This window comes from Odontesthes bonariensis, chromosome 10 (assembly GCF_027942865.1).
Source record: "Odontesthes bonariensis isolate fOdoBon6 chromosome 10, fOdoBon6.hap1, whole genome shotgun sequence".
Lineage (NCBI taxonomy): Eukaryota > Metazoa > Chordata > Actinopteri > Atheriniformes > Atherinopsidae > Odontesthes > Odontesthes bonariensis.
Window position 1 is genome coordinate 19,034,247 of NC_134515.1, and position 23,463 is coordinate 19,057,709.

At 42.7% G+C, this 23,463-nt stretch overlaps 1 protein-coding gene across 18 annotated transcripts in view; it reads left to right on the forward strand.

The window, feature by feature from the left end:
* huwe1 (HECT, UBA and WWE domain containing E3 ubiquitin protein ligase 1) overlaps positions 1–20,664 on the forward strand; it is a 41,156-nt gene extending 20,492 nt beyond the window's left edge. For 11 of the 18 annotated variants that reach the window (XM_075476706.1, XM_075476705.1, XM_075476711.1 and 8 more), the window contains 41 exons: positions 113–308; positions 461–628; positions 745–893; positions 1,000–1,066; positions 1,363–1,586; positions 1,676–1,887; positions 2,013–2,195; positions 2,711–2,883; positions 2,968–3,107; positions 3,956–4,031; positions 4,240–4,338; positions 4,863–4,990; positions 5,070–5,229; positions 5,739–5,967; positions 6,091–6,269; positions 6,359–6,448; positions 6,935–7,095; positions 7,610–7,652; positions 8,801–9,172; positions 9,349–9,559; positions 9,772–9,896; positions 9,999–10,219; positions 10,354–10,745; positions 10,943–11,588; positions 11,709–12,420; positions 12,529–12,614; positions 13,820–13,976; positions 14,057–14,188; positions 14,372–14,587; positions 14,683–14,918; positions 15,597–15,699; positions 16,204–16,353; positions 16,445–16,690; positions 16,789–16,906; positions 16,993–17,133; positions 17,221–17,508; positions 18,235–18,340; positions 18,465–18,582; positions 18,971–19,152; positions 19,530–19,720; positions 19,813–20,664. In XM_075476706.1, the coding sequence (XP_075332821.1) occupies positions 113–308; positions 461–628; positions 745–893; positions 1,000–1,066; positions 1,363–1,586; positions 1,676–1,887; positions 2,013–2,195; positions 2,711–2,883; positions 2,968–3,107; positions 3,956–4,031; positions 4,240–4,338; positions 4,863–4,990; positions 5,070–5,229; positions 5,739–5,967; positions 6,091–6,269; positions 6,359–6,448; positions 6,935–7,095; positions 7,610–7,652; positions 8,801–9,172; positions 9,349–9,559; positions 9,772–9,896; positions 9,999–10,219; positions 10,354–10,745; positions 10,943–11,588; positions 11,709–12,420; positions 12,529–12,614; positions 13,820–13,976; positions 14,057–14,188; positions 14,372–14,587; positions 14,683–14,918; positions 15,597–15,699; positions 16,204–16,353; positions 16,445–16,690; positions 16,789–16,906; positions 16,993–17,133; positions 17,221–17,508; positions 18,235–18,340; positions 18,465–18,582; positions 18,971–19,152; positions 19,530–19,720; positions 19,813–19,915 (7,929 nt within the window). In that variant the 3' untranslated portion in view covers positions 19,916–20,664. Of the gene's footprint in view, positions 1–112; positions 309–460; positions 629–744; positions 894–999; positions 1,067–1,362; positions 1,587–1,675; positions 1,888–2,012; positions 2,196–2,710; positions 2,884–2,967; positions 3,108–3,955; positions 4,032–4,239; positions 4,339–4,862; positions 4,991–5,069; positions 5,230–5,738; positions 5,968–6,090; positions 6,270–6,358; positions 6,449–6,934; positions 7,096–7,609; positions 7,653–8,800; positions 9,173–9,348; positions 9,560–9,771; positions 9,897–9,998; positions 10,220–10,353; positions 10,746–10,942; positions 11,589–11,708; positions 12,421–12,528; positions 12,615–13,819; positions 13,977–14,056; positions 14,190–14,371; positions 14,588–14,682; positions 14,919–15,596; positions 15,700–16,203; positions 16,354–16,444; positions 16,691–16,788; positions 16,907–16,992; positions 17,134–17,220; positions 17,509–18,234; positions 18,341–18,464; positions 18,583–18,970; positions 19,153–19,529; positions 19,721–19,812 lie in introns of all 18 variants that reach the window. The other 7 variants (XM_075476712.1, XM_075476721.1, XM_075476719.1 and 4 more) reach the window with 5 other exon arrangements.
* Positions 20,665–23,463: the final 2,799 nt, after the last annotated feature.

Genomic DNA, 23,463 nt, shown 5'->3' on the forward strand with positions numbered 1-23,463 from the left:
CGGCTTGTTTATTTTAGACCATTGTGTGTTTTGTGCCAGAAATGGCACTTTCTGATTTGCACTTAAAGTTATTTTCCCACTATTAAACCAATCTCTTAATACGTTTCCAAAGGTGGTGCGTTCAGCTGTGACGAGCGGAGCAGGTAGCACCACCTCAGGAGTGGTGTCAGGCAGCCTCGGTTCTAGAGAAATCAATTATATCCTCCGTGTGTTGGGTCCTGCTGCCTGTCGCAACCCTGAGTGTTTTATTGAAACAGCCAGCAATTGTATCCGCATTGCACTGCCTGCACCCCGCGGAGCTGGAACAAGTGAGTTCCATTTTAGATGTCTGAAGAAAAGTTGATTAGAAGTTAATTCAAAGGGGAATTACTTTTGATTGGATTGGAAATAAATTTTTAGTGTTTTTTTTTTTTTGTTTGTTTGTTTGTTTTTTTTTAGTAATTTTTTTTTTTCTCTACAGCATCCGATGACGAGTATGAGAACCTTCGAATTAAGGGACCCAACGCTGTACAGCTTGTGAAGACAACCCCCCTGAAACTGTCTCCCTTACCCTCTATCCCTGACACTATTAAGGAGGTCATCTATGACATGCTCAATGCCCTGGCTGCCTACCATGCTCCTGAAGAACGTAAGACATTTTGATAAAATCCTGAAAACTATTGGTGGTAGGCGCTTATATTTAGTTATGCTGGATTAAGCCATTTCAGCATTTCAGAGAAAAATGTATTTGTCTGTGTGTCACAGCTGAGCGTACAGAAGAACGTGCCGTAGCTGTACCTGGTGGTCAAGACCTGTGCCAGATTCTGCAGGATGTCGGCGATGACGTTTACCAGCAGTACCGGCTCACCAGGCAGGGAAGTGACTTTGACTCCCAGTCAGCATTCCATATCAATGTGAGTTTCAGTGACGAGTCGTCATGTATAATCTAGATTTTTGAAAAATGGCATTTGCTGTTTGTTTTGTTTTTTTCAATAACGGGGCTGCATCTCTTCCACCCAGGCTCAAGTGTTTGCTGCTGATGGAGGTGTGGCCGAGTCTTCCCAATCTGGCACACCTCAAGGAGAAGGTGAGATAAAGATGTGCAAATTAACTGAACATATCAATCCTTCTTTTACCTCTCATCATATTAATGAATTGCAATGAAAAACAGTGATGTTGTCAGACTGACAACGCACTTGTCATAGTTTTTATTCTTTACAGTTAAATTGAGATGAAGGGTAATTAGATAATTTTTATTTTCACTGCAAAATAAAAAAAATCACAAAGAAGCTGAAAACGTGCTTCCGAACAAATGTAATATTTATTTTTTTTAGAAATGACCTGAAGCTTGTGAGTCTTATCGTCTTCTGCCAATGTCCTCAGCTTCCACACCAGAAGAGATGCGGGAGGAGAAAAAAGAACAAGAAGGAGAGAAGGGAACAAGCTCGGATGAAAGTAAAGCGGCTAAAGTAAAGGCAAGCAAGCCTCTTATGCCTACATCTACCATCCTGAGACTACTGGCTGAACTGGTGCGCTCCTATGTGGGCATCGCCACGCTAATCACCTCCTACTGCTACACCGCTGGACAGTCTGAGCTTATAAAGGAGGTGGGCAGCTTATTGAGATCCTTTCTGCTTTTCACTCCAATGTACTTTTTAGTCTTTAAATGAGATAATTATTTGTTGTATTCTCACAGGATTGCAGTGTTCTAGCCTTTGTGCTCGATCACTTGCTGCCTCACACCCAGAACTCGGAGGATAAGGACACCCCTGCCTTGGCACGTCTCTTCCTAGCCAGCCTGGCAGCTGCCGGCACAGGCACTGATGCCCAGGTGGCCCTGGTGAATGAGGTAAAGGCTGCCCTTAGTCGAGCACTGGGGATGACGGAAGGCGCAGAAAAACATGCCAGGTAAATGACAGTTTAATACATGGAACAATCTGATATCAGTACTGTAATAGCTGATTAGTCAGGTTTAGTTTGTCAGCACAAACCCATTTTAATTCTTGGCTGACTTTTTGTTTTTTCTTTAACAGGCTTCAGGCAGTGATGTGCATTATCAGCACCATCATGGAATCGTGTCCTTCCACATCCAGTTTCTATAGCACAGCAGCGGCCAAGGCACAACATAATGGGATGAATAATATCATCAGGCTCTTTCTTAAGAAAGGGCTGGTTAATGACTTGGCCCGTGTGCCTCACAGCTTGGATTTGTCCAGGTAAACAAGTACACTATTCATTGATTATTTTATTTTATTTTTTCCAAATAAAAGCTAACTTTGAAATAGTTGGTTAAATATAAGTCGTGTAAATCTTGCGTTTCCCTGTCTTTGGAGCTTTGGGTCCACATATATCCCTGCCAGCAAGTGGAATAAAATGGAGAAGACAACTTTGTCTTTGGCATTGGTACAGAGACTTGTTATAAACAGGGATAGATGCACATGGAAACTCGAAACAAGATTTTTCTTAGGAAATTAGTAACCCTGAGTTTTTGAATGATTGGTAATAATCAAGTTTAATTAATCACATTTATTAATTGGTTACTATTATAAAAACTGTTACATCTGTGGTATTGGTTTTTGAATGATTGAATAAACTAATCTAACTAAACCTATCAAAAATATAGTGACTGAGCCATATCCATATTTAATTTAGTTTTATCGCGTAATCAAATAGCTTTTGCTAAATGGTTATTATTTAGGTTGTAAAGATCTCTTAATTATTCTTCCTTTAGTCCCAACATGGCCAACACTGTGAATGCTGCACTTAAGCCTCTGGAGACTCTGTCACGCATTGTTAACCAGCCCAGCAGTCTATTTGGGGGCAAAGGAGGTTCCAGCAAGAGCAAGACAGAACATGACACGGTGGGCACTGCCAGGGACAACAACAGCAACGCACAGGACCAAGGTATCAACAAAAGACAGATGACGAATCTCAACACTCGACTGGTTAGTCCACATGTATCTGTTGCTGATGTGTTGTTTGTTCCAGGAGACTCTGGTGAGGCAGAGCCAGTGGATGGCAGCCACAGGGTCCAGGGCACAGACAATGACCTGATGGATGGAGAAACGGAGGGAGACACAGTGGTTATTGCGGGTCAGCCAGAGGTTCTGAGCACACAGGCTATGCAGGTCAGTTACCAGTGTATCACACATTGATTCTTTCCCATAGCTGCTCACATAGGCGCCGATTCTGTGTGCTTCGGATCCCGAGCAGCCACGTGTGCCAGGCAGCCTACACATGTCATTGATTTGCTAATGACCACTCCGCTACCTATTAACGCATTGCGTTGTGATGTCAGATAAACTGCCAAAAAGGCTGGATGGCAACTTGCTGTTCAACTAGCATAGTGGTTGATTTAGCCAACAAAATGAACAAATTTGTCACAAAAATATCCACCGACCCGACACCGTCTTCCAGTGAGAACTCTACTGTGTCATCGACCGAGGACAGTAGCAGTGTAGATGTTAGGCATAAAAAAGGTCGGACTTTTCAAGCTAGCTGGAAAGGTAAATACCCATGGATAGACTTCAAACCTCACAAAATACTTTGTTTTTTGCAGCATTGGACTGTCGGATTGTGGATTTTGTTTTTCCTTTGTCTTCATTGGAGCCTTTTGCATTAGGTTACATTGACATTAACTTCTCGTATGCATCACCAGTGTGTAGACTGTGTGTGTTTGTGAAAGAGAGCGTGTGTGTGTGTGTGTGTGTGTGTGTGTGTGTGTGTGTGGGCGCGTGTGTCAAAATGGCAACAAGTCATGCAAGCATGGTCAGCACCCACCAGCAGAAACATAAATTGGCGCCCCTGGCTGCTCATATCAAACCTCTGCAGTTAAAAGCTGTAGCATAAAAGTGGATATGACTAAAGGATAGATGACCTCAGGACATTTTTCTAACAACAACCATGGTATTCATTCACCCTGTTTGCTTACTTAATGGCTGACATGGCATTTGTACATAATTTCCTGTTAATGTAGGTAGAGAATGAGTTGGTGGACCTGATTGACGAGCTTTTAGAGAGAGATCCCGGCACAGTCAACAGCACAATTATTGGTAAGCCATTCCATTTTGAAGATGACAGTGAAGATGAATTGACTTCGGCATATAGTTGCATAACACAAAAAATATATATATATTTTTTTTATTTGCTATATAAGAGTAATTAATTTGATGATTGATATAAAGTTTCAGAGTTCGAGCACTCCTGCAAACAGCAGAGGCCACTGCATGTGCATCACTTGTTGTATGTTCTGTTATTTAGTGGGACGTAGCGGTGAGGATGAATCGCAAGAGGATGTATTGATGGATGAGGCCCCGTCCAATATTAGTCAGGCATCTACTCTCCAGGCCAATCGTGAAGGTATGATATTGACCTATTATAGCACTATTTTAGTTTTAATAGCACTTTTGATTCAAGCCAAATGTAAAACAAAGTACTTTCCGTTGTAAAATGCAATGTCCATTTAAAAAATATATATATATATTTATATATACACCTGAACCCATCTCTGTTCCTGAAAATTAAAAAAATACATATATACTTTTAGTGACTGAAGGAAAAGCCTCCATTAAACAAATCTCATAAATATGTAATAGTAAATGGACTGCATTCATATAGCCATGGTGTGAAGTGCCTTCACACTCAGTGTTCATACATTTCTATACGGCACTTCCAAGTCTGTACCTTTTTTGTTTGTTTGTTTTGGATTATTTTCCCTTCTTTAGCCAACGCCGTTCTTTTTCTCATACTTTTCCTCTCGTCAGTTAATGCATCAGTTGCAATGTGAGGTCCAGTGTCATACCCAAGAACACTTCAACGTTTTCTTTGAACAAGAAAAGATTTTTCTGTAAGGAACTTTGGTTGCTGTTTCTTTCCTCTCTTAGACTCGATGAACATTCTGGAACCAGAAGATGAGGAACACACTCAGGAGGAGGACTCTAGTGGTAGCAATGATGATGAAGACAGTCAGGATGAAGAGGAAGAGGAGGAAGAAGAGGAGGAGGAGGATCAGGTGGGGATGGAGGCAACATGTTCATGAAAGAGATCTTGATTGTTATCCTCAAGACTCATGGTTGCTGGTATCTTTTAAGGATGACGAAGAAGGAGATGAGGACGATGATGATGAAGGATCAGAGATGGAGTTGGATGAAGATTTCCCTGACATCAACGCTGCTCCGCACATCCGCTTTGAAAGGTTTGACAGGGATGATGACCTCATCATAGAGTTTGACAACATGTTCTCCAACAATGGTAAGCAGGATATTCTTTTTCTTTCTTTTTTTTGATGATTGAATAATAAGGTTGCTACTATAAACTTTACCGTCTATTAGAATCTCTTGTTTCTTTTTTATCTCACAGAGTCAAATTATGAAACCAAGTCCACCATAATTTAATAAAGCTGGGCTCTCTGATTGCCAAAAATAGTAATTTTGATAATGGTCTTGTTCATCCAAGTTTTTCTTAAGTGGTTCCAGTAGCACACAGGTTTTTTACATTAGACTCGCAGAATCACAGATTAAACATAATTTGTCACAATGGTGGCTTATTTCCGTTTGGTATCCCAGTAAACCAGCTTGACATGCCCAAAATGTTGTGCACCCAAGTGGCTCTTTTTGTATCATTGAAGTTTGAGACGTTCCAAATGATAGCTATAAATGACACAACCAAAGTTAATGTGCATCACATGGACTTGAGTCAGAGCTTCCATCTTATTTCTGCTCCCTGTCTTCTGATTTGTTTGTTGTTGTTTTTTCCATCAGCGGACATCCCTCCCTCCCCAGGCAACATTCCTAGCTCCCACCCACTGATGGTGCGCCATGCTGACCATGGCTCCCTCACTCTAGGTGTGGCAGGCACTAGCAGTCGACTGGCACAGGGAATGGGTCGCAGCCAGCGAACATTGCGTCAACTCACTGCCAACAGCGGACACACCATCCACGTCCACTACCCTCACAACCGCCAGCCTAACCCCCCACTTATTTTGCAAAGGTGAAACTGCTGTTTTATTTGTGGCTGTATTAAACAAAATCTCTACTCTGCGAACCCCCCACTTTCTTCTGTGTGAGAAACAATTAAGACTTGTTTGTGTTTTGTTCTTTTTTCTTATTTTAGATTGTTGGGCCCGAGTGCTGCAGCGGACATTTTGCAGCTATCCAGCTCTCTGCCTCTACAGTCCCGCGGCCGTGCTCGACTTTTGGTTGGAAACGAGGACGTCCACATCATCGCTCGTTCTGATGATGAGCTGTTGGATGACTTCTTCCATGAGCAGAGCAGCACTGGAGGACAAGCCGGTAAGGATGACCGATGGGCTGTTGTCCATGTTACAGTTCTGTGGTTGATCTAAACTGTCTTAACATGTTTGTGCTTTCTGTCTCTCCAGGCACCCTCTCTAGCATTCCCACTGCCTTAACTAGATGGACAGACGAGTGTAAGGTGCTGGATGCTGAAAGTATGCACGACTGCGTAGCAGGTAGATTAACTGTCATCTTTAAAGTTATTTAAATAATACATTGATTGTTTTAACATGAGGAACAGTTTTATTAACACCTGTCTATTGATGTTTATTTGGCAGTATGTTGTAGAGTGAAAAAATATTTATATTGAGAAAATATTTGCAACCTACCTTATACTATTTACTCCAGTAGTTTGACCTCCATTTAATAAGAAAAATAAAAAATTAAGTGGCTAATATGACAGAATTCAGCATACAGACATATTGTTTTATGCAGCATAGTGATATAATAGTTCAGTCTGAAGACCAGACTTTCAATGAAGTATTCAAGTCCAAGTTTGTCGCCTTTTTAACGTCTGTTGGGTTACTGTAAATTTTTTCCAATTAATCAATCTGCCGGGTTTAAAGACTTGAGGTCAGGCTTAGCTGACTTTGGTGACTTGCTGCACATTTGAGATGCAACCACAATCAAGATGGTGTTCTGACAAGTGTGTCTGATTTCAGTGGTGAAGGTGCCTATCCTGCAGCATCTAGAGAGTCTAAGAGATGAGGAACTGGAAGAGCGCAGGGAGAAGAGGAGGCGGCAATTGGCTGAGGAGGAGGAAGCCAAACAAAATGAGAGGAGGGCTTCTGGAGCAGAACAAGCCAGAGAACAGAGCCTCCAGGTTAGTAAAGAATACATGTTGGATGTGTATGAGGAGGATTATTTATTTATTTTAATTTTTTTTAACCGTACATCCCGTTATTGATTGAGGCTGTTCCAGTGATGAGTCCAGTACCTAATTGTGAACCAGTTCTTTGTATTTGAACAGCCTTAGAATAAGTGAACAGTAAAACTGGTTCCAGAGTGACACCAACGTTTTGCAGGTCTAGACCCAAAAACTGTCAGGATCAACTAAAACATGTTTTTAAATGCCTGTTGGTGTAAGGTGGTTCATAAATAGGGACTTTTACAGGGTCAGTGAATACAGAGTGCTGAAAAAGACATTGAGTAACATGGAAAAACACTGATCTGATTTTAACATTGCATATATTTCAAAAGAGATGTGTAAGATTCTTAAGTTGAACCGACACTGGTACAACTTACTTGAAAACGGGTAAATACAGTTGATTGCATCTTTTTGCAGAGATATTTACATTTTGCTTATTTCACAATTTTCTCTCTCTTTTTGTTCATAGGGTTCTGGATTGGGAACAGTAAATGGTGCAGAGAACACCGCAGGTACTGATAATTATCATGTTTAAATTTAGCGTCTGTCTTTGTTTTAAAATTCCTTGACTCTCTTGAATAGGACAACTCAATGAAGGGTATCCGGAGGCGAGCAGCCAGCTTGTTTTGCGTGCTGTGGGATGAGGTAGTAGTTTGTATAGTTTTAGGATCACACCAGATCTGGGAGATAACTATACAGTCTACTGTCTTTCTTATGGCAACGCCATGTCAGCTCGACTTCTTCATTTGTTGCAAAGAAGTTACTCACTTCAGCTTGTAAAGGACTTAGATGAGTTTCAAATGGAAAATGTTTGGTCTTAATTGCTGTTTAAAGCACTTTCTCTGCATATTTACATTACATGTCTAGTGTACAGTGTGGCTTCTTACATGCAGATGATGCATGATTTGAAATTTTATGCTGTGGGGTGTGTTTTACTGTCATAGTTTGGGTTCACCCATCTTCTTAAAGAAAATTACAACTTAACTGTGGTAAAACTTTTCTGTCCAGATGGGACAAAGCACTCTTTGTAATACCACATAAATAGACCATGGCCATCAGCAGGTCTATTTATGGGGTATTTTGTATCGATGTGTGAAACGATAGTGTCTACAACCATTAACAAAACCCCAAATGAAGGATTTAATTTTGGGAGAATGTTGTTGGTATCCCTGCAGTTTATTTTCAGTGACTTCGGAGACCAGCATCATGCGAAGGCACTCGTTTATTTACAATGTTTATGTTGGTTTACACTGTCGACCATATGCATGTAGTATTCACTGCATTTTGCTGCCTGTGCTGTGGTGAGGTAGTAAGTTGTGTTGTTGTTGGGGATCAGGATTGTGCACCCCATTCAGGAGATAACTATACAACTTACTGCCTTCCTCATTGGAGGCCTAATGCAACTGTGTTAAAAGTGATCATGTTATTTCTGCATGTGCTTACAAAAAGGTCCCTTCTGTAACTAATTACATGAGTCAGTAATGACTTGAAAACACATTTCTGTGTGGAAATGTCTTCTAATTTCACTTAATATTGTATGGTGAACATGAGTAAATGTTAATAAACACCAAGGAAATGCATACACACACAATACAAATGCATTATAATCAAATGTATGCCTCCCTTTAACATAAGTTCTTCTTTCCCCTGGATGTTACAGAGGGTGAGCAGGCTCAGGGTGGTACGATGTCGTGTCTGGACCCACCCAGGGTCTCGGAGGGCTTCCTCACTGCTCCGCCTTCTGGAGAGGTCACTCCTACCACACCTGCTCCTCATGAACAGGCCCTAGTCTCCCTGGAGACTGCCATTAGTCAGCAGGTCCACCAGCCAATTGCTGACCTGCTTCTGGCTGAGTCGCATGCCAGCTCACTGGCTGCTTTGGCAGGGGCTGGCCTTCCACCCTTGTCAGCAGCTGAGAGGCCGAGCAGTGAAGCGGAGGCATCTCAGATGGAAATGTCCCCGGCACCCACAATTGGTGAGAGAGTCGTAGGAGGTGGTGGTGGTGGAGGAGCGTTGGATGAAGGCAGGGAAGGTAGACTAACTTTAAAAAACATATTTAAACAGACAGCCAGACAAAAAGGACAGATATAATATATATATATATATATAAAATGAAAACAATTGTGTTGATCGAGGTTGAAGCTAGAATTTATTATGTTTTGTAAGCCCTTCAAGATACAAATCTTGAATCCCTCTCTTTCCCCTCAGTGTCCCTAAGTCCAGACATTGTAGAGAACTCAGAGCCTGCAGCAGTTGGGGTGTCACAGCTGGAAGGGTCCCCCATGGATACAAGCAGCCCTGCCTCTGCTTCTCAGGAAGAAGCTGCTCCCAACTCTGCCCAGACCACCCAGTTGTCTCAGGAGCTGTCTGGCAGTGGGGAGAGTGGGCTAACTGACAGGCAGACAGATGCAGACACTGGGTATGTAGCTTGAAAAATCATCTCTATCAAACAGATTGCATACAATACCCCCTGAGAGTTTTGGTTTTCAAGTATTCGTGTGAATTGGTCTTCCTAATGCATTTCCTGAAATGCAAACAAAACTTAAATTTTCAGTTTATCTCAAACCTCCTTGTTGTGGGAGTTTAGTGAGCGAGTGAGTGACAACAGGCTCTATCTTTAAATTTAAACAGCGCCACATCTGTTTCCTCCCCTGGGGAAACTATGCCCAGAAGTGATAGTGCTGATAGCCAGTCTCAGGCCATCCAGGAAGAGCCTCTCCCCTCTACAAGCAATGAGGACGAGGACCCACTTGCAGGTAAATCAGATTTAATACATCACTTGTTCAATTCACTTTAAAAAAGAGGGGGATGAAGAAAATAAATATCCATTTTATATTTGACTTTTTTAATCTTAACAGGCATCAGTCTGCCAGAGGGTGTGGATCCCTCTTTCTTAGCAGCACTTCCTGAGGACATCCGTCGAGAGGTGCTACAAAATCAACTTGGCATCAGACCACCCTCCCGCCCTCCTGCTACCACCAGCATACCACCCTCTGCTGCACCTGTACTTAGTGGACCAGGGGTGACAGAGGTCAGCCCAGAGTTTCTGGCAGCACTGCCACCTGCCATTCAGGAGGAGGTGAGACACATTGAGCTGGATTGCAATTGACAAAGCGTTTGTTTACTTTTATAAGATATGCTATTTCTAGCAAATCAATAAAGATGTAATTGATAATGGGACCTTTTCACCAAACATGAAATTGGCTTTCCTAGGTTCTTGCCCAGCAACGAGCTGAGCAGCAGCGAAGAGAGCTATCCCAGCAGCCTCCACAGGGAGACACTCCCCTGGATCCAGTTACCTTTATTCAGACTCTGCCCTCAGAGCTCCGTCGTAGTGTTCTTGAGGACATGGAGGACAGCGTGTTGGCTGTCATGCCCCCAGATATTGCTGCTGAAGCAGCTGCATTGCGTAGAGAGCAGGAGGCACGTCAGAGACAACTAATGCATGAAAGGCTGTTTGGTCATAGCTCTTCTTCAGCCCTCTCAGCCATCTTGCGCTCGCCGGCCTTCACCAGTCGGTTGGGGAGCAATCGTGGCGTCCAGTACACCCGGCTGGCTGTTCAAAGAGGAGGGACATTTCAAATGGGCGGAGGAACAAACCACAGGTAAAATTAACAATACTTTAATCAGCCCTGTCTAAAACTAAATTTTTTCCCCCCTTTTTTTTATTTTATTTTTTCCCCATTTTCTTTGCTATAAGGATATGTATGACATTTTAGAAGCTTAAGTTATGCAACTAAAAATGTCAGATTTGATTAATAAGCACTCATATGCTAATTGTATAATACTTTTGTTTTCTCAGACCATCCAGTTCAAGTGTTGATTCTTTGTTGCGTCTGCGGGGACGATTGCTGCTGGACCACGAGGCCTTGTCCTGCCTGCTGGTTTTGCTATTTGTTGACGAACCAAAGCTTAACACCAGCCGTCTTCACCGTGTGCTCAGGAATCTTTGCTACCACTCTCAGACACGTGGGTGGGTCATTCGCAGCCTGTTGTCTATCCTCCAACGCAGCAGCGAGAGCGAGGTATGTGTGGAGACTTCGCGTCTTGAAGACTCCCGTGGAAAGAGAAGCAGCCACGGAGGCTGTGGAATAAAAGGTTCTGCCACCTCCTCTCTTTCCTCTTCGTCCTCATCTTCCTCCATAGAGCTATTGAACAGGGTGGAGTCGCGTAGCTCCAGCCAGCTTTCCTGGCTCTCAGTGTCTATGGATGCAGCCTTAGGCTGCCGGACAAACATTTTCCAGATTCAGCGAGCATCAGGTAGGAAGCATGCTGATCGACATTCAGCTGGTGGCTCCACTGGATCTGGAACACTCGGAGGGGGAATGTCGGGCACGGCTACAAGTGTTACATGTGCTGCAGGTGGAGGCTCCACAGTTCACATTCACCCACAAGCTGCTCCAGTGGTCTGTCGACATGTGTTGGACACACTTATCCAGCTAGCAAAGGTAAGGGTCCCCCTATCTTGTTGTATTATTTGTTGTCATATATGTGATGTAAAAGATTCTCAGGTTATAATAGTTGGTCCTTTTTTTCTTTCTTTTTTTTCCCCTTGATTGACCCTGCAGGTGTTCCCCAGCCACTTCACCCAGCAGCGATGTAAGGATTTGTCAGGTTCGTCTACAGACCTGGATTCTCGTCTTTGTTTAGGCGCCTCTGGTGGAGGGAGCGGAGGTGGGGGCTCCAGGTCAGGCTCTCAGTCTCAGAACAACCCTAATGCCTCCAACACCCAGAACTCCTTGGGGTCTTCTTCCATGACGCCTCAGTCTCTGGGCATCTCCACAGATTTTTGGGACCTGCTTGTCAAACTTGACAACATGAATGTCAGCCGCAAAGGCAAAGCCTCTATGAAGACAGTGCCCCTTGGTGGCAGTGCAGAGGCTGAAGGTGCACAGTACAGCTTAGAGACTTCCCCTCTTGGTCAGCTGATGAACATGCTGTCTCATCCTGTTATCAGGCGGAGCTCCTTGCTCACTGAAAAGCTCCTGCGCCTGCTCTCCCTCATATCCATTGCCCTGCCTGACAACAAGGCCACTGAGGTGCCTGCTGGACACCCCACGCCACAGGCTGTCAACCCCAGTACTGCAAGCTCAGGAGCAACAATCTCAGTCACAACACAGGGCATGACGTCAGTTGGCTCTGTCCAGCCCATTGTGACTGCTTCAGGGGCCCCTGTAGGAGTTGCAAGCCTGGGTACATCCTCAGGGACAAGTCTAACAACCTCCCAGACATCCTCTACTACAATCTCTATACCAACGTCTACTGGAACAACCTCTACAGGTATTGCTTCTTATTCGAAAACAAAATGCCTCAAATTGTTTTAGTCTTAAAAAAGAGATTTTACTAGAAAATAATTCTGTATATTTTGGGGGTGTTTTGTCAAAACAGGAAAGAGGGCCACTATTTTCAATACAGAGACTGACAAGATGGCCTCTGCAGGACTCACCGAGAAACAACTTCAACTCTCTGTGGAGGTATGATAAGAAAAATCACGTTTTCACAGGGAGACGGTTATACTTTGTGTGAATTTTTATCCCTACTAGGAGAAAATGTGGCTGAAGTCTGAATGATTGATGAACACTTTGAGCCTCAAAGCATAGGTTTTTTTTATTTTTATTTTTTTTAATACTGTGTTGATCCAAAAGGGATTTGCCTCCTAAAACCTGAACGTTCTCTAATAGATTCAAAGGGTCAGGGCTATGTTTATCAGGGAGCTGTGGAGACGAGTTGCTGGACCTTTAGGAGAGGGATGTTATCCTATTCTTGTCTGATTATATGATACTATATTATCAACAGTCCTGGTCGTCTTTGTCGTAATTTTGTGTTTTATAACGTGCTTATTTTTTCAGCCTTGTTCTGTAGTGAACAAAATGTTTGTCTATGAGATAAACAAAGTCATTGTTTTGTCATTTTGTGATTAAATTTTGTTCGCTTGCTTGCTTAAAACAACCCTTCCAGTCTCAAGTAAAAGATGAAAAAAGAATGCAAAGTAAATGGATCATTTGTTTTTCTTAGAATATTTGATGCACAGGCTTTTCTGATACCGTTTTATATACCAAAAGTGGCGCGTTCAAGTGCATATTTGCCAACAAAATCTAGCCAATTAAAACCTTTCAGTCGCAGTAAACTCTCGGTGCTCTGTCGGCTTACACTTACTCATCCAATTTACCTCTCTGAGGACAGGCATGTCACCAGACAACATGGAAATGGCATTACATTGTATCTTGCATGCTGTGGTTTTGATAATCAGGGCCATGGGGTAATCTTGCTAGTTTACTACTTTTGACTGGACAAAGGATGCTGCGCAGATAAAACTTGAGTTCCTATTGAAACCGAGCTGGAGCCAATAAAACCTGCATGTACTGCAAAGTCATTTGACGCAGGTTTGAATGCTGATTTAACATTATCCTGGCATAGTGGGTTTTTTAATTTTGTGGGATGCTAGCCAGAGATGAGCTAAGTCACTAGCTGCCTTTTTAGCTTTGGACTTAGTATAGCCACAAGTCTTGCGACATGGACTTGTGTACATGGTATAGTTAAGCTGATCGGTTGATGATGTCAGTGTGTCTTTATACACTTTTATTGATCTGTTTTTGGGTACATCTTTATGCAGTTTGATTGATGATCCGCCGCCACCCCCCCCCCCCCCCCCCCCCCCTCTTCCATCCCTCTTTACAAGGTGTTGACATCTCACTCATGCTCAGAGGAGGGTCTGGAGGATGCTGCTAACATTCTGTTGCAGTTATCTAGAGGAGACGGTTCCACCAGAGACACAGTGCTCAGACTGTTGCTCAGTGGAGCCAGACACCTTGGATACACTCTTTGCAAGCAGATCGGTCAGTTTTTGGCATTTGCTCAGATGCTACAGCTCATGCCCCTCTTTCTGCCCAAATTAAACATGTTTTTTTCCTTTCAGGCACATTACTTGCTGAACTTAGGGAGTACAATTTAGAGCAACAGAGACGAGCACAAGCTGACTCTCATTCCCCAGATGCACCTCCTGAGGAATCCTCCATATCTGGCAGATTGAAGGGCAAGATGACTAGCAGGTTTGCGATCTTCATTCTGGTCTGCTTACTGACATTAAGTCGTCAACACTTAAATGTCTCGGAGAAGAGACAGGAGAGTTTGACAGACTTTTATATTCTTGTTAAATTAACTCGAAGTATCTTCTGGTGGTTCACATGGTTTGCCAAAAACTAAAGTTTCTCTTGGCTTGTTTGCATATGTTGGTTTGGGAACAGGTTTGACGGGTCGGAGAGTGTCGTTATTGTGGCTGCACAGAAGAGGACGCTGGGGGGACGTGAATTGCAGCTTCCTTGTATGAGCTCACTAACATCAAAGACTTCGACGCAGAAGTTTTTCCTGCGAGTGCTGCAGGTTATTATCCAGCTACGTGAAGACACACGACGCGCCAACAAGAAAGCCAAACAGACAGGGCGATTAGGTAACAAGATGACGTAATAAACACAGCATTCCTAATCTGCATATACATTATTTTCACAACGGTGTTTAAGCATTCCTCACTTTCTAAAATGCCAGGCTCCAGCAGTTTGGGCTCCGCCAGTAGTATCCAGGCTGCTGTGCGTCAGCTTGAAGCAGAAGCTGATGCCATCATCCAGATGGTGAGAGAGGGGCAACGTGCACGTCGTCTCCAACAGGCACCCCCACCCACCGCCCCCTCTGCCTCTGCCGCCGTCGCTGCCGGATCCTCAGTGGCTGCCCCCCATGCTCCCGCTGGTGCTGCTCCCCCTGCTGGCACGGCTGCTGCTGCCACGGTTAGCATGGGTTGCACTGACAGCAGGCATACTCTTACCCACACACTGCACACATGTACAGTAGAAGACCAATTTAAATGATGAAAAACAATAGTAATGTATGAGCATCAAAGTGATTCATAATCACTGTGGTGGTCATCAAGATGGATATGATATGGCAGTTAACCACTGACTTAATGCCTCGTGTCTAATATGAATACGGCTGTACTGGCTTTATGCATATTTGGAAAATAAGCAAACCCTGGCATTTTAATGCAGATCATTTTTTTATAATCCACAAATATGCTGCAGTGTGTTCTCACCCAATCGTTTGCTACCTCAGGTCATTTATGCTGTGCGACATCTTCTCTGCTGACATGATGAACATTGACAGGCCCAGCAGACAATCAGATGTGCCAGTGATTCATTGCATTGTGTATCAGTGTCTTTGCATTGACAAATACCACTGTCGATAGTGTAAATGTGAATGTCCTGCCTGCTGTATTGATGTCTGTTTGCTGGCTGATTTGGCTTCATGCTTCCTCCCCTGCCCCCTTCCCTAAATACTTCCTCTGAGTGAATCATGGGAATGACATTTTGCATGGCAATCTTAGTCAAGCTGCATTCCTATGAAAATCAGTTCTCTTTGTTTGTATACGTTTCCTGTTTTTCATCCTCCGTCTGGTTTGTTCTCTGTAGTCTGAAGTGCAGTCAGTGCCAGAAGCCCAGGCAGCACAAAGAGATGATTCTCCAATGGATGTGGACCAGCCATCTCCTCTTGAGCAGGACCCTGCGCCTCTGGGTATAACTCACTTTCAGCTTGATAATGCCAGCTTAAAACCTCTATTAATGTTTTGTTGTTTGTTTTTGTTTTTTTCCTGTAAATTATTTAGCAATTGACACATAAAATTAATATTGTCTGTCCTTGATGAAATGTTTTTTTTTATTATTTATATATATATATATATATATATATATATATATTAATAAAATCTTTACTTTTATGTCTTTTTTCCTAGCACAGAGAATTTAATCTAAGCAATAAGAAATGACACATTTACTGGTTACATGGAACTCGGCTGATGCGGGACAGCATTCGTAGTAAACTGCTCAAACAATGATCCAAACTTGATGCAGACATTTGTATTTTGACCCTAAGTCTGCTTGAATTTAAGACTAAGTGTATGGTGTACATGCCGCAATCACCAGGCAAATGGGCACTTCTTTGCAAACTCTGGAGCAGTCTAACATCAAAAAGTCATGATGCTAATATTTCTGACCATATTTGAAACTTCTGATCTTCTAGATGAAGAGGGAAATGGTCAGTCAGAGAGTGAAGAGAAACTTCCAGACCTGCCTCTGCTCAGTGAGCAGCTGTTGTTGGATGAATTATGGGACATGCTTGGGGAGTGCCTGAAAGAGCTGGAGGAGTCGCATGACCAGCACGCCGTACTGGGTCGGTGAAATTAATTTCTTTGTTATTTTGTGTTTGTATGTCTTAAATAGTTTAGTTCTATGTTTCTATAACTGATATGTTGTTTCTGCAGTGCTCCAGCCTGCTGTGGAGGCCTTCTTTCTGGTTCATGCCACTGAGCGGGAGAGTAAACCCCCTGTTAGGGACACTCGGGAGAGCCAGCTTTCGCACATCAAAGATGAGCCTCCACCACTATCCCCAGCACCCCTTACTCCTGCCACACCCTCATCCCTAGACCCATTTTTCTCCAGGGAACCATCCTCCATGCATATCTCTTCAAATCTGCCACCAGACACTCAGAAATTCCTTCGGTTTGCTGGTTAGTCTGAAATATCTTATTAAGCAGAGGGGGGGTAGAGTTTTGTTTTCATATGTCGTATAGTTTTTAATAGGACATGTGCTTTTTCTCTTTTTTAGAAACTCACCGCACAGTGCTTAATCAGATCCTGCGACAGTCTACCACTCACTTGGCCGATGGGCCTTTTGCAGTGCTCGTTGACTATATACGCATCCTGGACTTTGATGTTAAGAGGAAGTAAGGGGAATTATCTTACCTTTCTGTCCTGTGCCTTATTTTTTAACAGTTTAATTCACTAATGGTCTTCCTGTTCATCTTTGCAGGTACTTCCGCCAGGAGTTGGAACGACTTGACGAAGGGCTGAGGAAGGAGGACATGGCTGTCCACGTGAGGCGAGATCATGTGTTTGAAGACTCCTACAGGGAGCTGCATCGCAAGAGCCCAGAGGACATGAAGAATAGGCTGTAAGGCTTGATTACTCTTCTTTTTCTATCTCTATTCAGTTCAGAAACGCTCAACCTGCTTCATACTGTGCTTCCTCTCTGTTACAGGTACATTGTATTTGAAGGGGAGGAGGGCCAGGATGCCGGTGGCCTGCTGAGGGAATGGTACATGATAATCTCCCGGGAGATGTTCAACCCCATGTATGCCTTGTTCCGCACTTCGCCAGGGGACCGTGTCACCTACACCATCAACCCCTCATCCCACTGCAATCCCAACCACCTCAGCTACTTTAAGTTTGTGGGTCGCGTTGTGGCCAAAGCCGTCTATGATAACAGGCTACTGGAGTGCTACTTCACCCGCAGCTTCTACAAGCACATCCTGGGCAAGAGTGTCAGGTATATGAACCCTCAGTAGTTACATAATTGTTCTAGACATGTTTTCAAATGCACCATTTATCCTAGCCGAGCGTTCTTTATAACTACATAAAATAGTGTAATTGTATGAGAGCTGTTAAAGGTAGGGTAGGAGATCCTGAATTTTGAGTCCAGCGAAGCTGCATTTTGAAAATACACAGGTAAAAAGTCCCAGCCCTTTTCTTCACTTTTCCCCCGAAGGCACGCCTCTAGAGTACATGAACGAGCACGAAGGTGCACGAGCGCTGTTCTGACAGCAAGCATCGATCGTTGCCGTATTTAGTATTTAGTATTTAGTTTATGCTAACTATACGTTTAATAATGCTAGGTGCTAGCCAAGCTGGCTCTAGTTTAGCTTCCTGCCAAGCTTCTGGACGTTCACGGAGCAGGGTACGCGCACAGGGGGAAGGAGGGGGAGGGAGGAGCAGATTGCAGTTTGATAGACGGCATCAGTATCCAATCATTGTGAACGGTCCGTTCACAATGATTGGATACTGTTTTTCCTAGATTGTACGTTCTAGAGGCCACTAAAACTTTTCATATTTTTGTCAAAACTTTTAATTAATTGGTTGCAATGGGGGTGTGAAGAGTATTTCAAGCAATATGTAAAAAAAATTTCCAGAAAAAGATCCCCTACCCCGCCTTTAAGCTCCCTCTTTCCGCCCTGCTCTTGAATACATGCTGAACTCATGCATGTGGTTTCAACAGGTACACAGACATGGAAAGTGAGGACTACCCATTCTTCCAAGGATTGGTGTACTTGTTGGAGAATGATGTTTCTACACTGGGCTATGAGCTGACATTCAGCACAGAGGTTTGTGTCTTCTTATGTGTTTCTGATATAGTTTATTGTTTTCCCTCATCATCGCACTTGATGTCCAAAAAAGGTGATTTGTTACTGTGCCAACATGTCACTAAAATTTGACTTTTGTTTGTAGGTCCAGGAGTTTGGAGTGTGTGAAGTGAGAGACCTCAAGCCAAATGGCGCCAATATTCTTGTCACGGAGGAAAACAAAAAGGAGTATGTACACCTGGTGTGCCAGATGAAGATGACAGGTGAGGTTATAGGTTCACCAGATTTAATTTTCCATAAGCATTATGGCTGAATTCAGACGATGAAGTGCAAAAAATAACTTGCAAATGTGTGCTCATTTATGCTTGGTTAAGTAATTGGTTAAATCTGCTAAAACCATCATAATTGGTAATTATAGATGAAGCCACTTGGTGGCAGCAGTCAGATTTTGAATTTGCAGCAAAGTCAAATATGTTTCTGCAGCAGGAAGCTGCTGCACAGCTACGTTAGCATGTGAAGCTTTGAATTTTCACGTATTTACCTTAAAAAATGATGACCGAATGCCAAGAGTTGTTTCCCAAAATAATGTTCCCACTGTTTGTTTGTTTTTGTTTGTTTTTTGTTGTTGTTGGGTTTGTTGTGTGTGTTTAGGAGCAATCCGCAAACAGTTGGCAGCCTTCCTTGAAGGGTTCTACGAGATCATCCCCAAGAGACTGATTTCCATCTTCACTGAGCAAGAGCTGGAGCTGCTCATCTCTGGCCTGCCTACAATTGACATCGATGACCTAAAGGCCAACACTGAATATCATAAATACCAGTCCAGCTCCATCCAGGTATGGATGAGTAAATGCATTTAAAAATATTAGTTATATTAAAGTGTGTGACAAAGCGGTTAGTTTGGAGTTTGACTATCTAAACCTACACCTAAGAGATTAAAAGATGAGATGGACATATTTTGGCTTTGCTTATATTTCCAGCTCAGTCGAACTGATCTGGCAAGTGTTTATTTGTGGAACATTCCAGGTGAACTAGAAAATACAGGATGCAGCTGTGAGAGTAGGCAAGATAGAATTTCCATGTAAATGATCTGAATCGTGTCTTTATCAAAACAACATGAACCTCACTGCTTCCCTTTTTGGCATTACTGCAAAAAAAAAAAAAATCAGAAATGAACTAATTTATCACACGTTTGCTCACTTTGAAATTGTAGATCCAGTGGTTTTGGAGGGCCTTGCGGTCCTTTGACCAGGCAGACCGGGCCAAGTTCCTACAGTTTGTCACTGGTACATCCAAGGTTCCACTCCAGGGTTTTGCTGCTCTGGAGGGAATGAACGGCATCCAGAAGTTCCAAATCCACCGCGACGATCGGTCAACTGACCGCCTGCCATCCGCTCATACCTGGTAAACATGCAGCAAGTTTACAAGTAATAAATGCGTTGACCTAATTTAAGCGTATATTTCTACAATGTTTTCTTCTTTTTCTCCACCCTCAGCTTTAACCAGCTGGACCTTCCAGCCTATGAGAGCTATGAGAAGCTGAGACACATGCTGCTGTTGGCCATTCAGGAATGCTCGGAGGGATTCGGACTGGCTTAAACCATGAGACTTTTAACACACACAGACATGCATACACTTACTTTAGATTTGCCTACTCTTGATGCATTCACACCGATAACCTCTGAACGCACGCACACACACACACTATCATAGACATTACTGGATTACTTGTTGAATGGCCTAGTCTTGCTGGTTTCTATTCCATATAAAACCGATAAAACCAGCAAGTGAAATAGACTGATTGACATTGCATACAACACAGAGAGCCTCATTTTGACACAAATGTGTCTCCCTTCCCAATTTAAGGTAAATGCAATGGGGAATTCAGAGGATACAACATGGACTAATATAAGAGATGTTTTCTTCATTTAGTTTGATTTCTCTGTACAAAAGGTTTGGGAGTTTATTATGTTAAATCTTTTTTTGTTCTCTGGCTGTGTAAAAAGAAAAAAAAGAATGTTGTTTGAACAGGATGGTTATAAAACCTTTGGGGAAAAAATGTTGGTGGTTTCCTGTTGCAAATTTGTGACCTCACAAGCCTTGACAATGGGGAACGTTTTTATGAACGACTTGAGATGTTTTGGAGATATCCACAAAAATGCACTTTTCGAAGTTTTGTGGCATTTTTAAGGAAGGATGTTACCAAAAAAAAAATGAAGAGAAAACCCTGAAGGTGATTTAAAAGACAATAACCATAAATTCTAGAGTATTTTTGGCTATTAAATCGCTGACCCAGCCTTGAGCCTTTGAATCAGAGTGGAATAACATGAATAAATGCATAAAATTTCGTTCATTGTCTCTTAACAGTGTTTTAGCCCTTATTTTCAGTGAATTCTTTCAATCAAATTTCAATGTGTCCACTCAGAGTACTCGTGGACAGTGACTCTGATATTAATCCCACATTGCATTAATCACACCAGTGAATCAAACAACTGTCCTCTTTCTCTTGCTGTGCTGACACCATCACTTTTGAGCAGCAGCTCATTGCAGACGCTGCCGTCTTCATGTCACACAGCCCACAGTGTCCCCTCTTTCAGTCCTCACTGCTGATGAAATGCAGATGACAGCACTGACATGGTTTTGATGGGGCGGTGTTATCGCAGCTTTCATCTGCTCGTCTTCATCAGCGCATCGTGGCTGGGAATAGACCTGTGCTAAAGCAGACATTTTTGGCTCATATCAAGAAAGTCTGGGGGTTAAACGACAATGTGACTAAACTGCCACGAGGGGAGAAAAGTCTTGCTGTGAAGAGGCTATACTTGCCCTTCTTTTAACCGGACAAAACAAACATGAATGTGTGGCATGTTTATTTGTCTAGTTTCAAAGTCTTAAGAACCTGAGGCACTGAGCCTCTGCACAGTTTTAAGTTGAGTGACATGTCGACAGTTAAAATGAACACATTTTATAGTTTTTGCAGTCTTGGAAGTTATGTAGACGCTACGAATGTCATTCATAAAATTTCAGCAAGTAATTATTGTGAAATCCTATAAACGACCTGTAGCACCTCAGCCGTTGCCTTGGCGATCAGGTTAACGCCAACTGCAGACAGCTTTTGCTTAATTTAAAATTAATGTTTCCTTTTTAAACATTGAAACAACTGTTTTTCTGCAGTAATTGTTGCTTAAATTGTAGCAGCAGTGGCTTTTGAAAGTATTCACCCCGTTGCTGTTTTTCTTTTTTCTCCAGAAGATGTTATAACCTGTTTCGTTGTTTGTTTTTTGTGTAGGTGTGTAATTGACCATAACAATTTGGTCATGATTACTCAGTTGACATGAAGAAAAGAAATTTGTTTGTTGAAAAAAAAACAAAAAAAACATCAGCATACATATTTGCTATGAAGCCCCTAAATAGATCTGCTGCTGCAAACTACCTTCAGAAGACACATAATCAGTTGCACAGGTGGACCTTACTTAATTGTCACATGACCTCAGTATATGTGCACCTGCTCTTATAGGCTCCAGAGTCTGCAACACCTCTAATTAGGAGGCATCATGAAGATGAAAGAGCTCCCTAACCGGTCAGGGACAAAGATGTGGAGAAGTCCAAATCAGAGTTGGGGTATTAAAGAAATACATAGAAATATCCAAACTTTGAAAGTCCCTTGGAGCACTTTTAGAAACATCCTGACAAAATGGAAAGGGTCTGTCCATAGGGCCGCTATAAACTGAGCTGAGCTTCACGGAGAAGTGGCCAGAAAACAAAAACACTGCTTACAGATAACTTAACCAAAAGGTATGTGGGAGACGGTACAAAGTCCTCTGTTCAGATGAGACGAGAAATAGATTTCTTCACCATGCTTCCTCTGCCACAAGCCCAACACCTCTCCTCACCCCGAGAACCCCACATATAGTGAAGCACGGTGGTGGCAGCATTGTGCTGTGGATATTTTTTTTCATCAGCAGGCACTGGGGAAACTAACGGAACTAAAGATCCATTTAAATTCCTGGTGACGAGTCAACAAAATAGGAAAAATGTTAAAGGGGAGAATACATTTTTGCTAGTCACTGTAAATGGAGTGTTTGTAGAATTTGTAGTACATGAAAGTGATTTTCCTTAAAGAAAAAGATTTAGAAAAAAAAAACGATTCAGTTTAATCAGGGTTATTTGACAGGAAATGCATTTTACTCTTAAACTGAACATACCCGATGTTTTTAAAATGATCTGTCGCTCGCAAACTAATTGTTTCTCCTTCAGACCAGACCTGATATGAACACGGCTTGTTTATAACTCGCATGTCTGAATACAGCCGCATCACTTGGCTTGAAATGGCTTGAGAGGCCTCACCAGCCTACCAGCTCACCTTACATGCAAAGATTCCTTTGCTATATGACAACTCTTTCTATGTCTGCTCTCGTTTTCCTCGACTTCATATTTTACAAAATATTTCCAAAGAGCTTTATTCATGAGACACTTTATAGTTTCCACAGTGCAGTCTGAAAATGTAGAGGTCTCTGGATTACTGATGTTCACGCTTGAAGAGTTAAATCCTTTGGTGAGAAAATCCTTGCGAGTTCCTCCTGATAAGCATCACTGTGCCAAATGACAGTTAAAGCAGCAGGCGGTGTCCTATAATGTGGATTTGGATGAGGAGGACGCCCCAAACATACTCGTTTCCTGCAGAGAACTCTTAATACTGGTTCTCGTAAACTACACGTTTTTTGTTTTTTCCTACCATCTGTGTCCACTCAACATCCTGACATACTGTGCATATGGCCAAAGTTCCTTTTCTTAGTGTCATAACACACAAGCTGATATTTCCACATCTACACACTCGTAAGTTAAGCATCTCTGCTGTAACAGTCCTCGTTTTACTAACAAAATCCCATATGTCACCAGAGATTTGGAGCTCATCATTTTGTATAACTTGCTTTGCCATAATACCCAGTGTTGTGCCTTCCTGGGTTTCCCCTCCACTTAAGCTCTTGCATGCCTGCACCTGTCGCTCCCTCTTTTTCTCTCCATTGTCCCATGTGTACCTACCTTCCTTTAACCACTCTCGCGTGCTGAATTCGTTCCACTCGAGGACCCCCTACAACAGCGGAAATCGAACTGAACCCACCCACCCGCTGATGTGTCTTTTCTGCCTC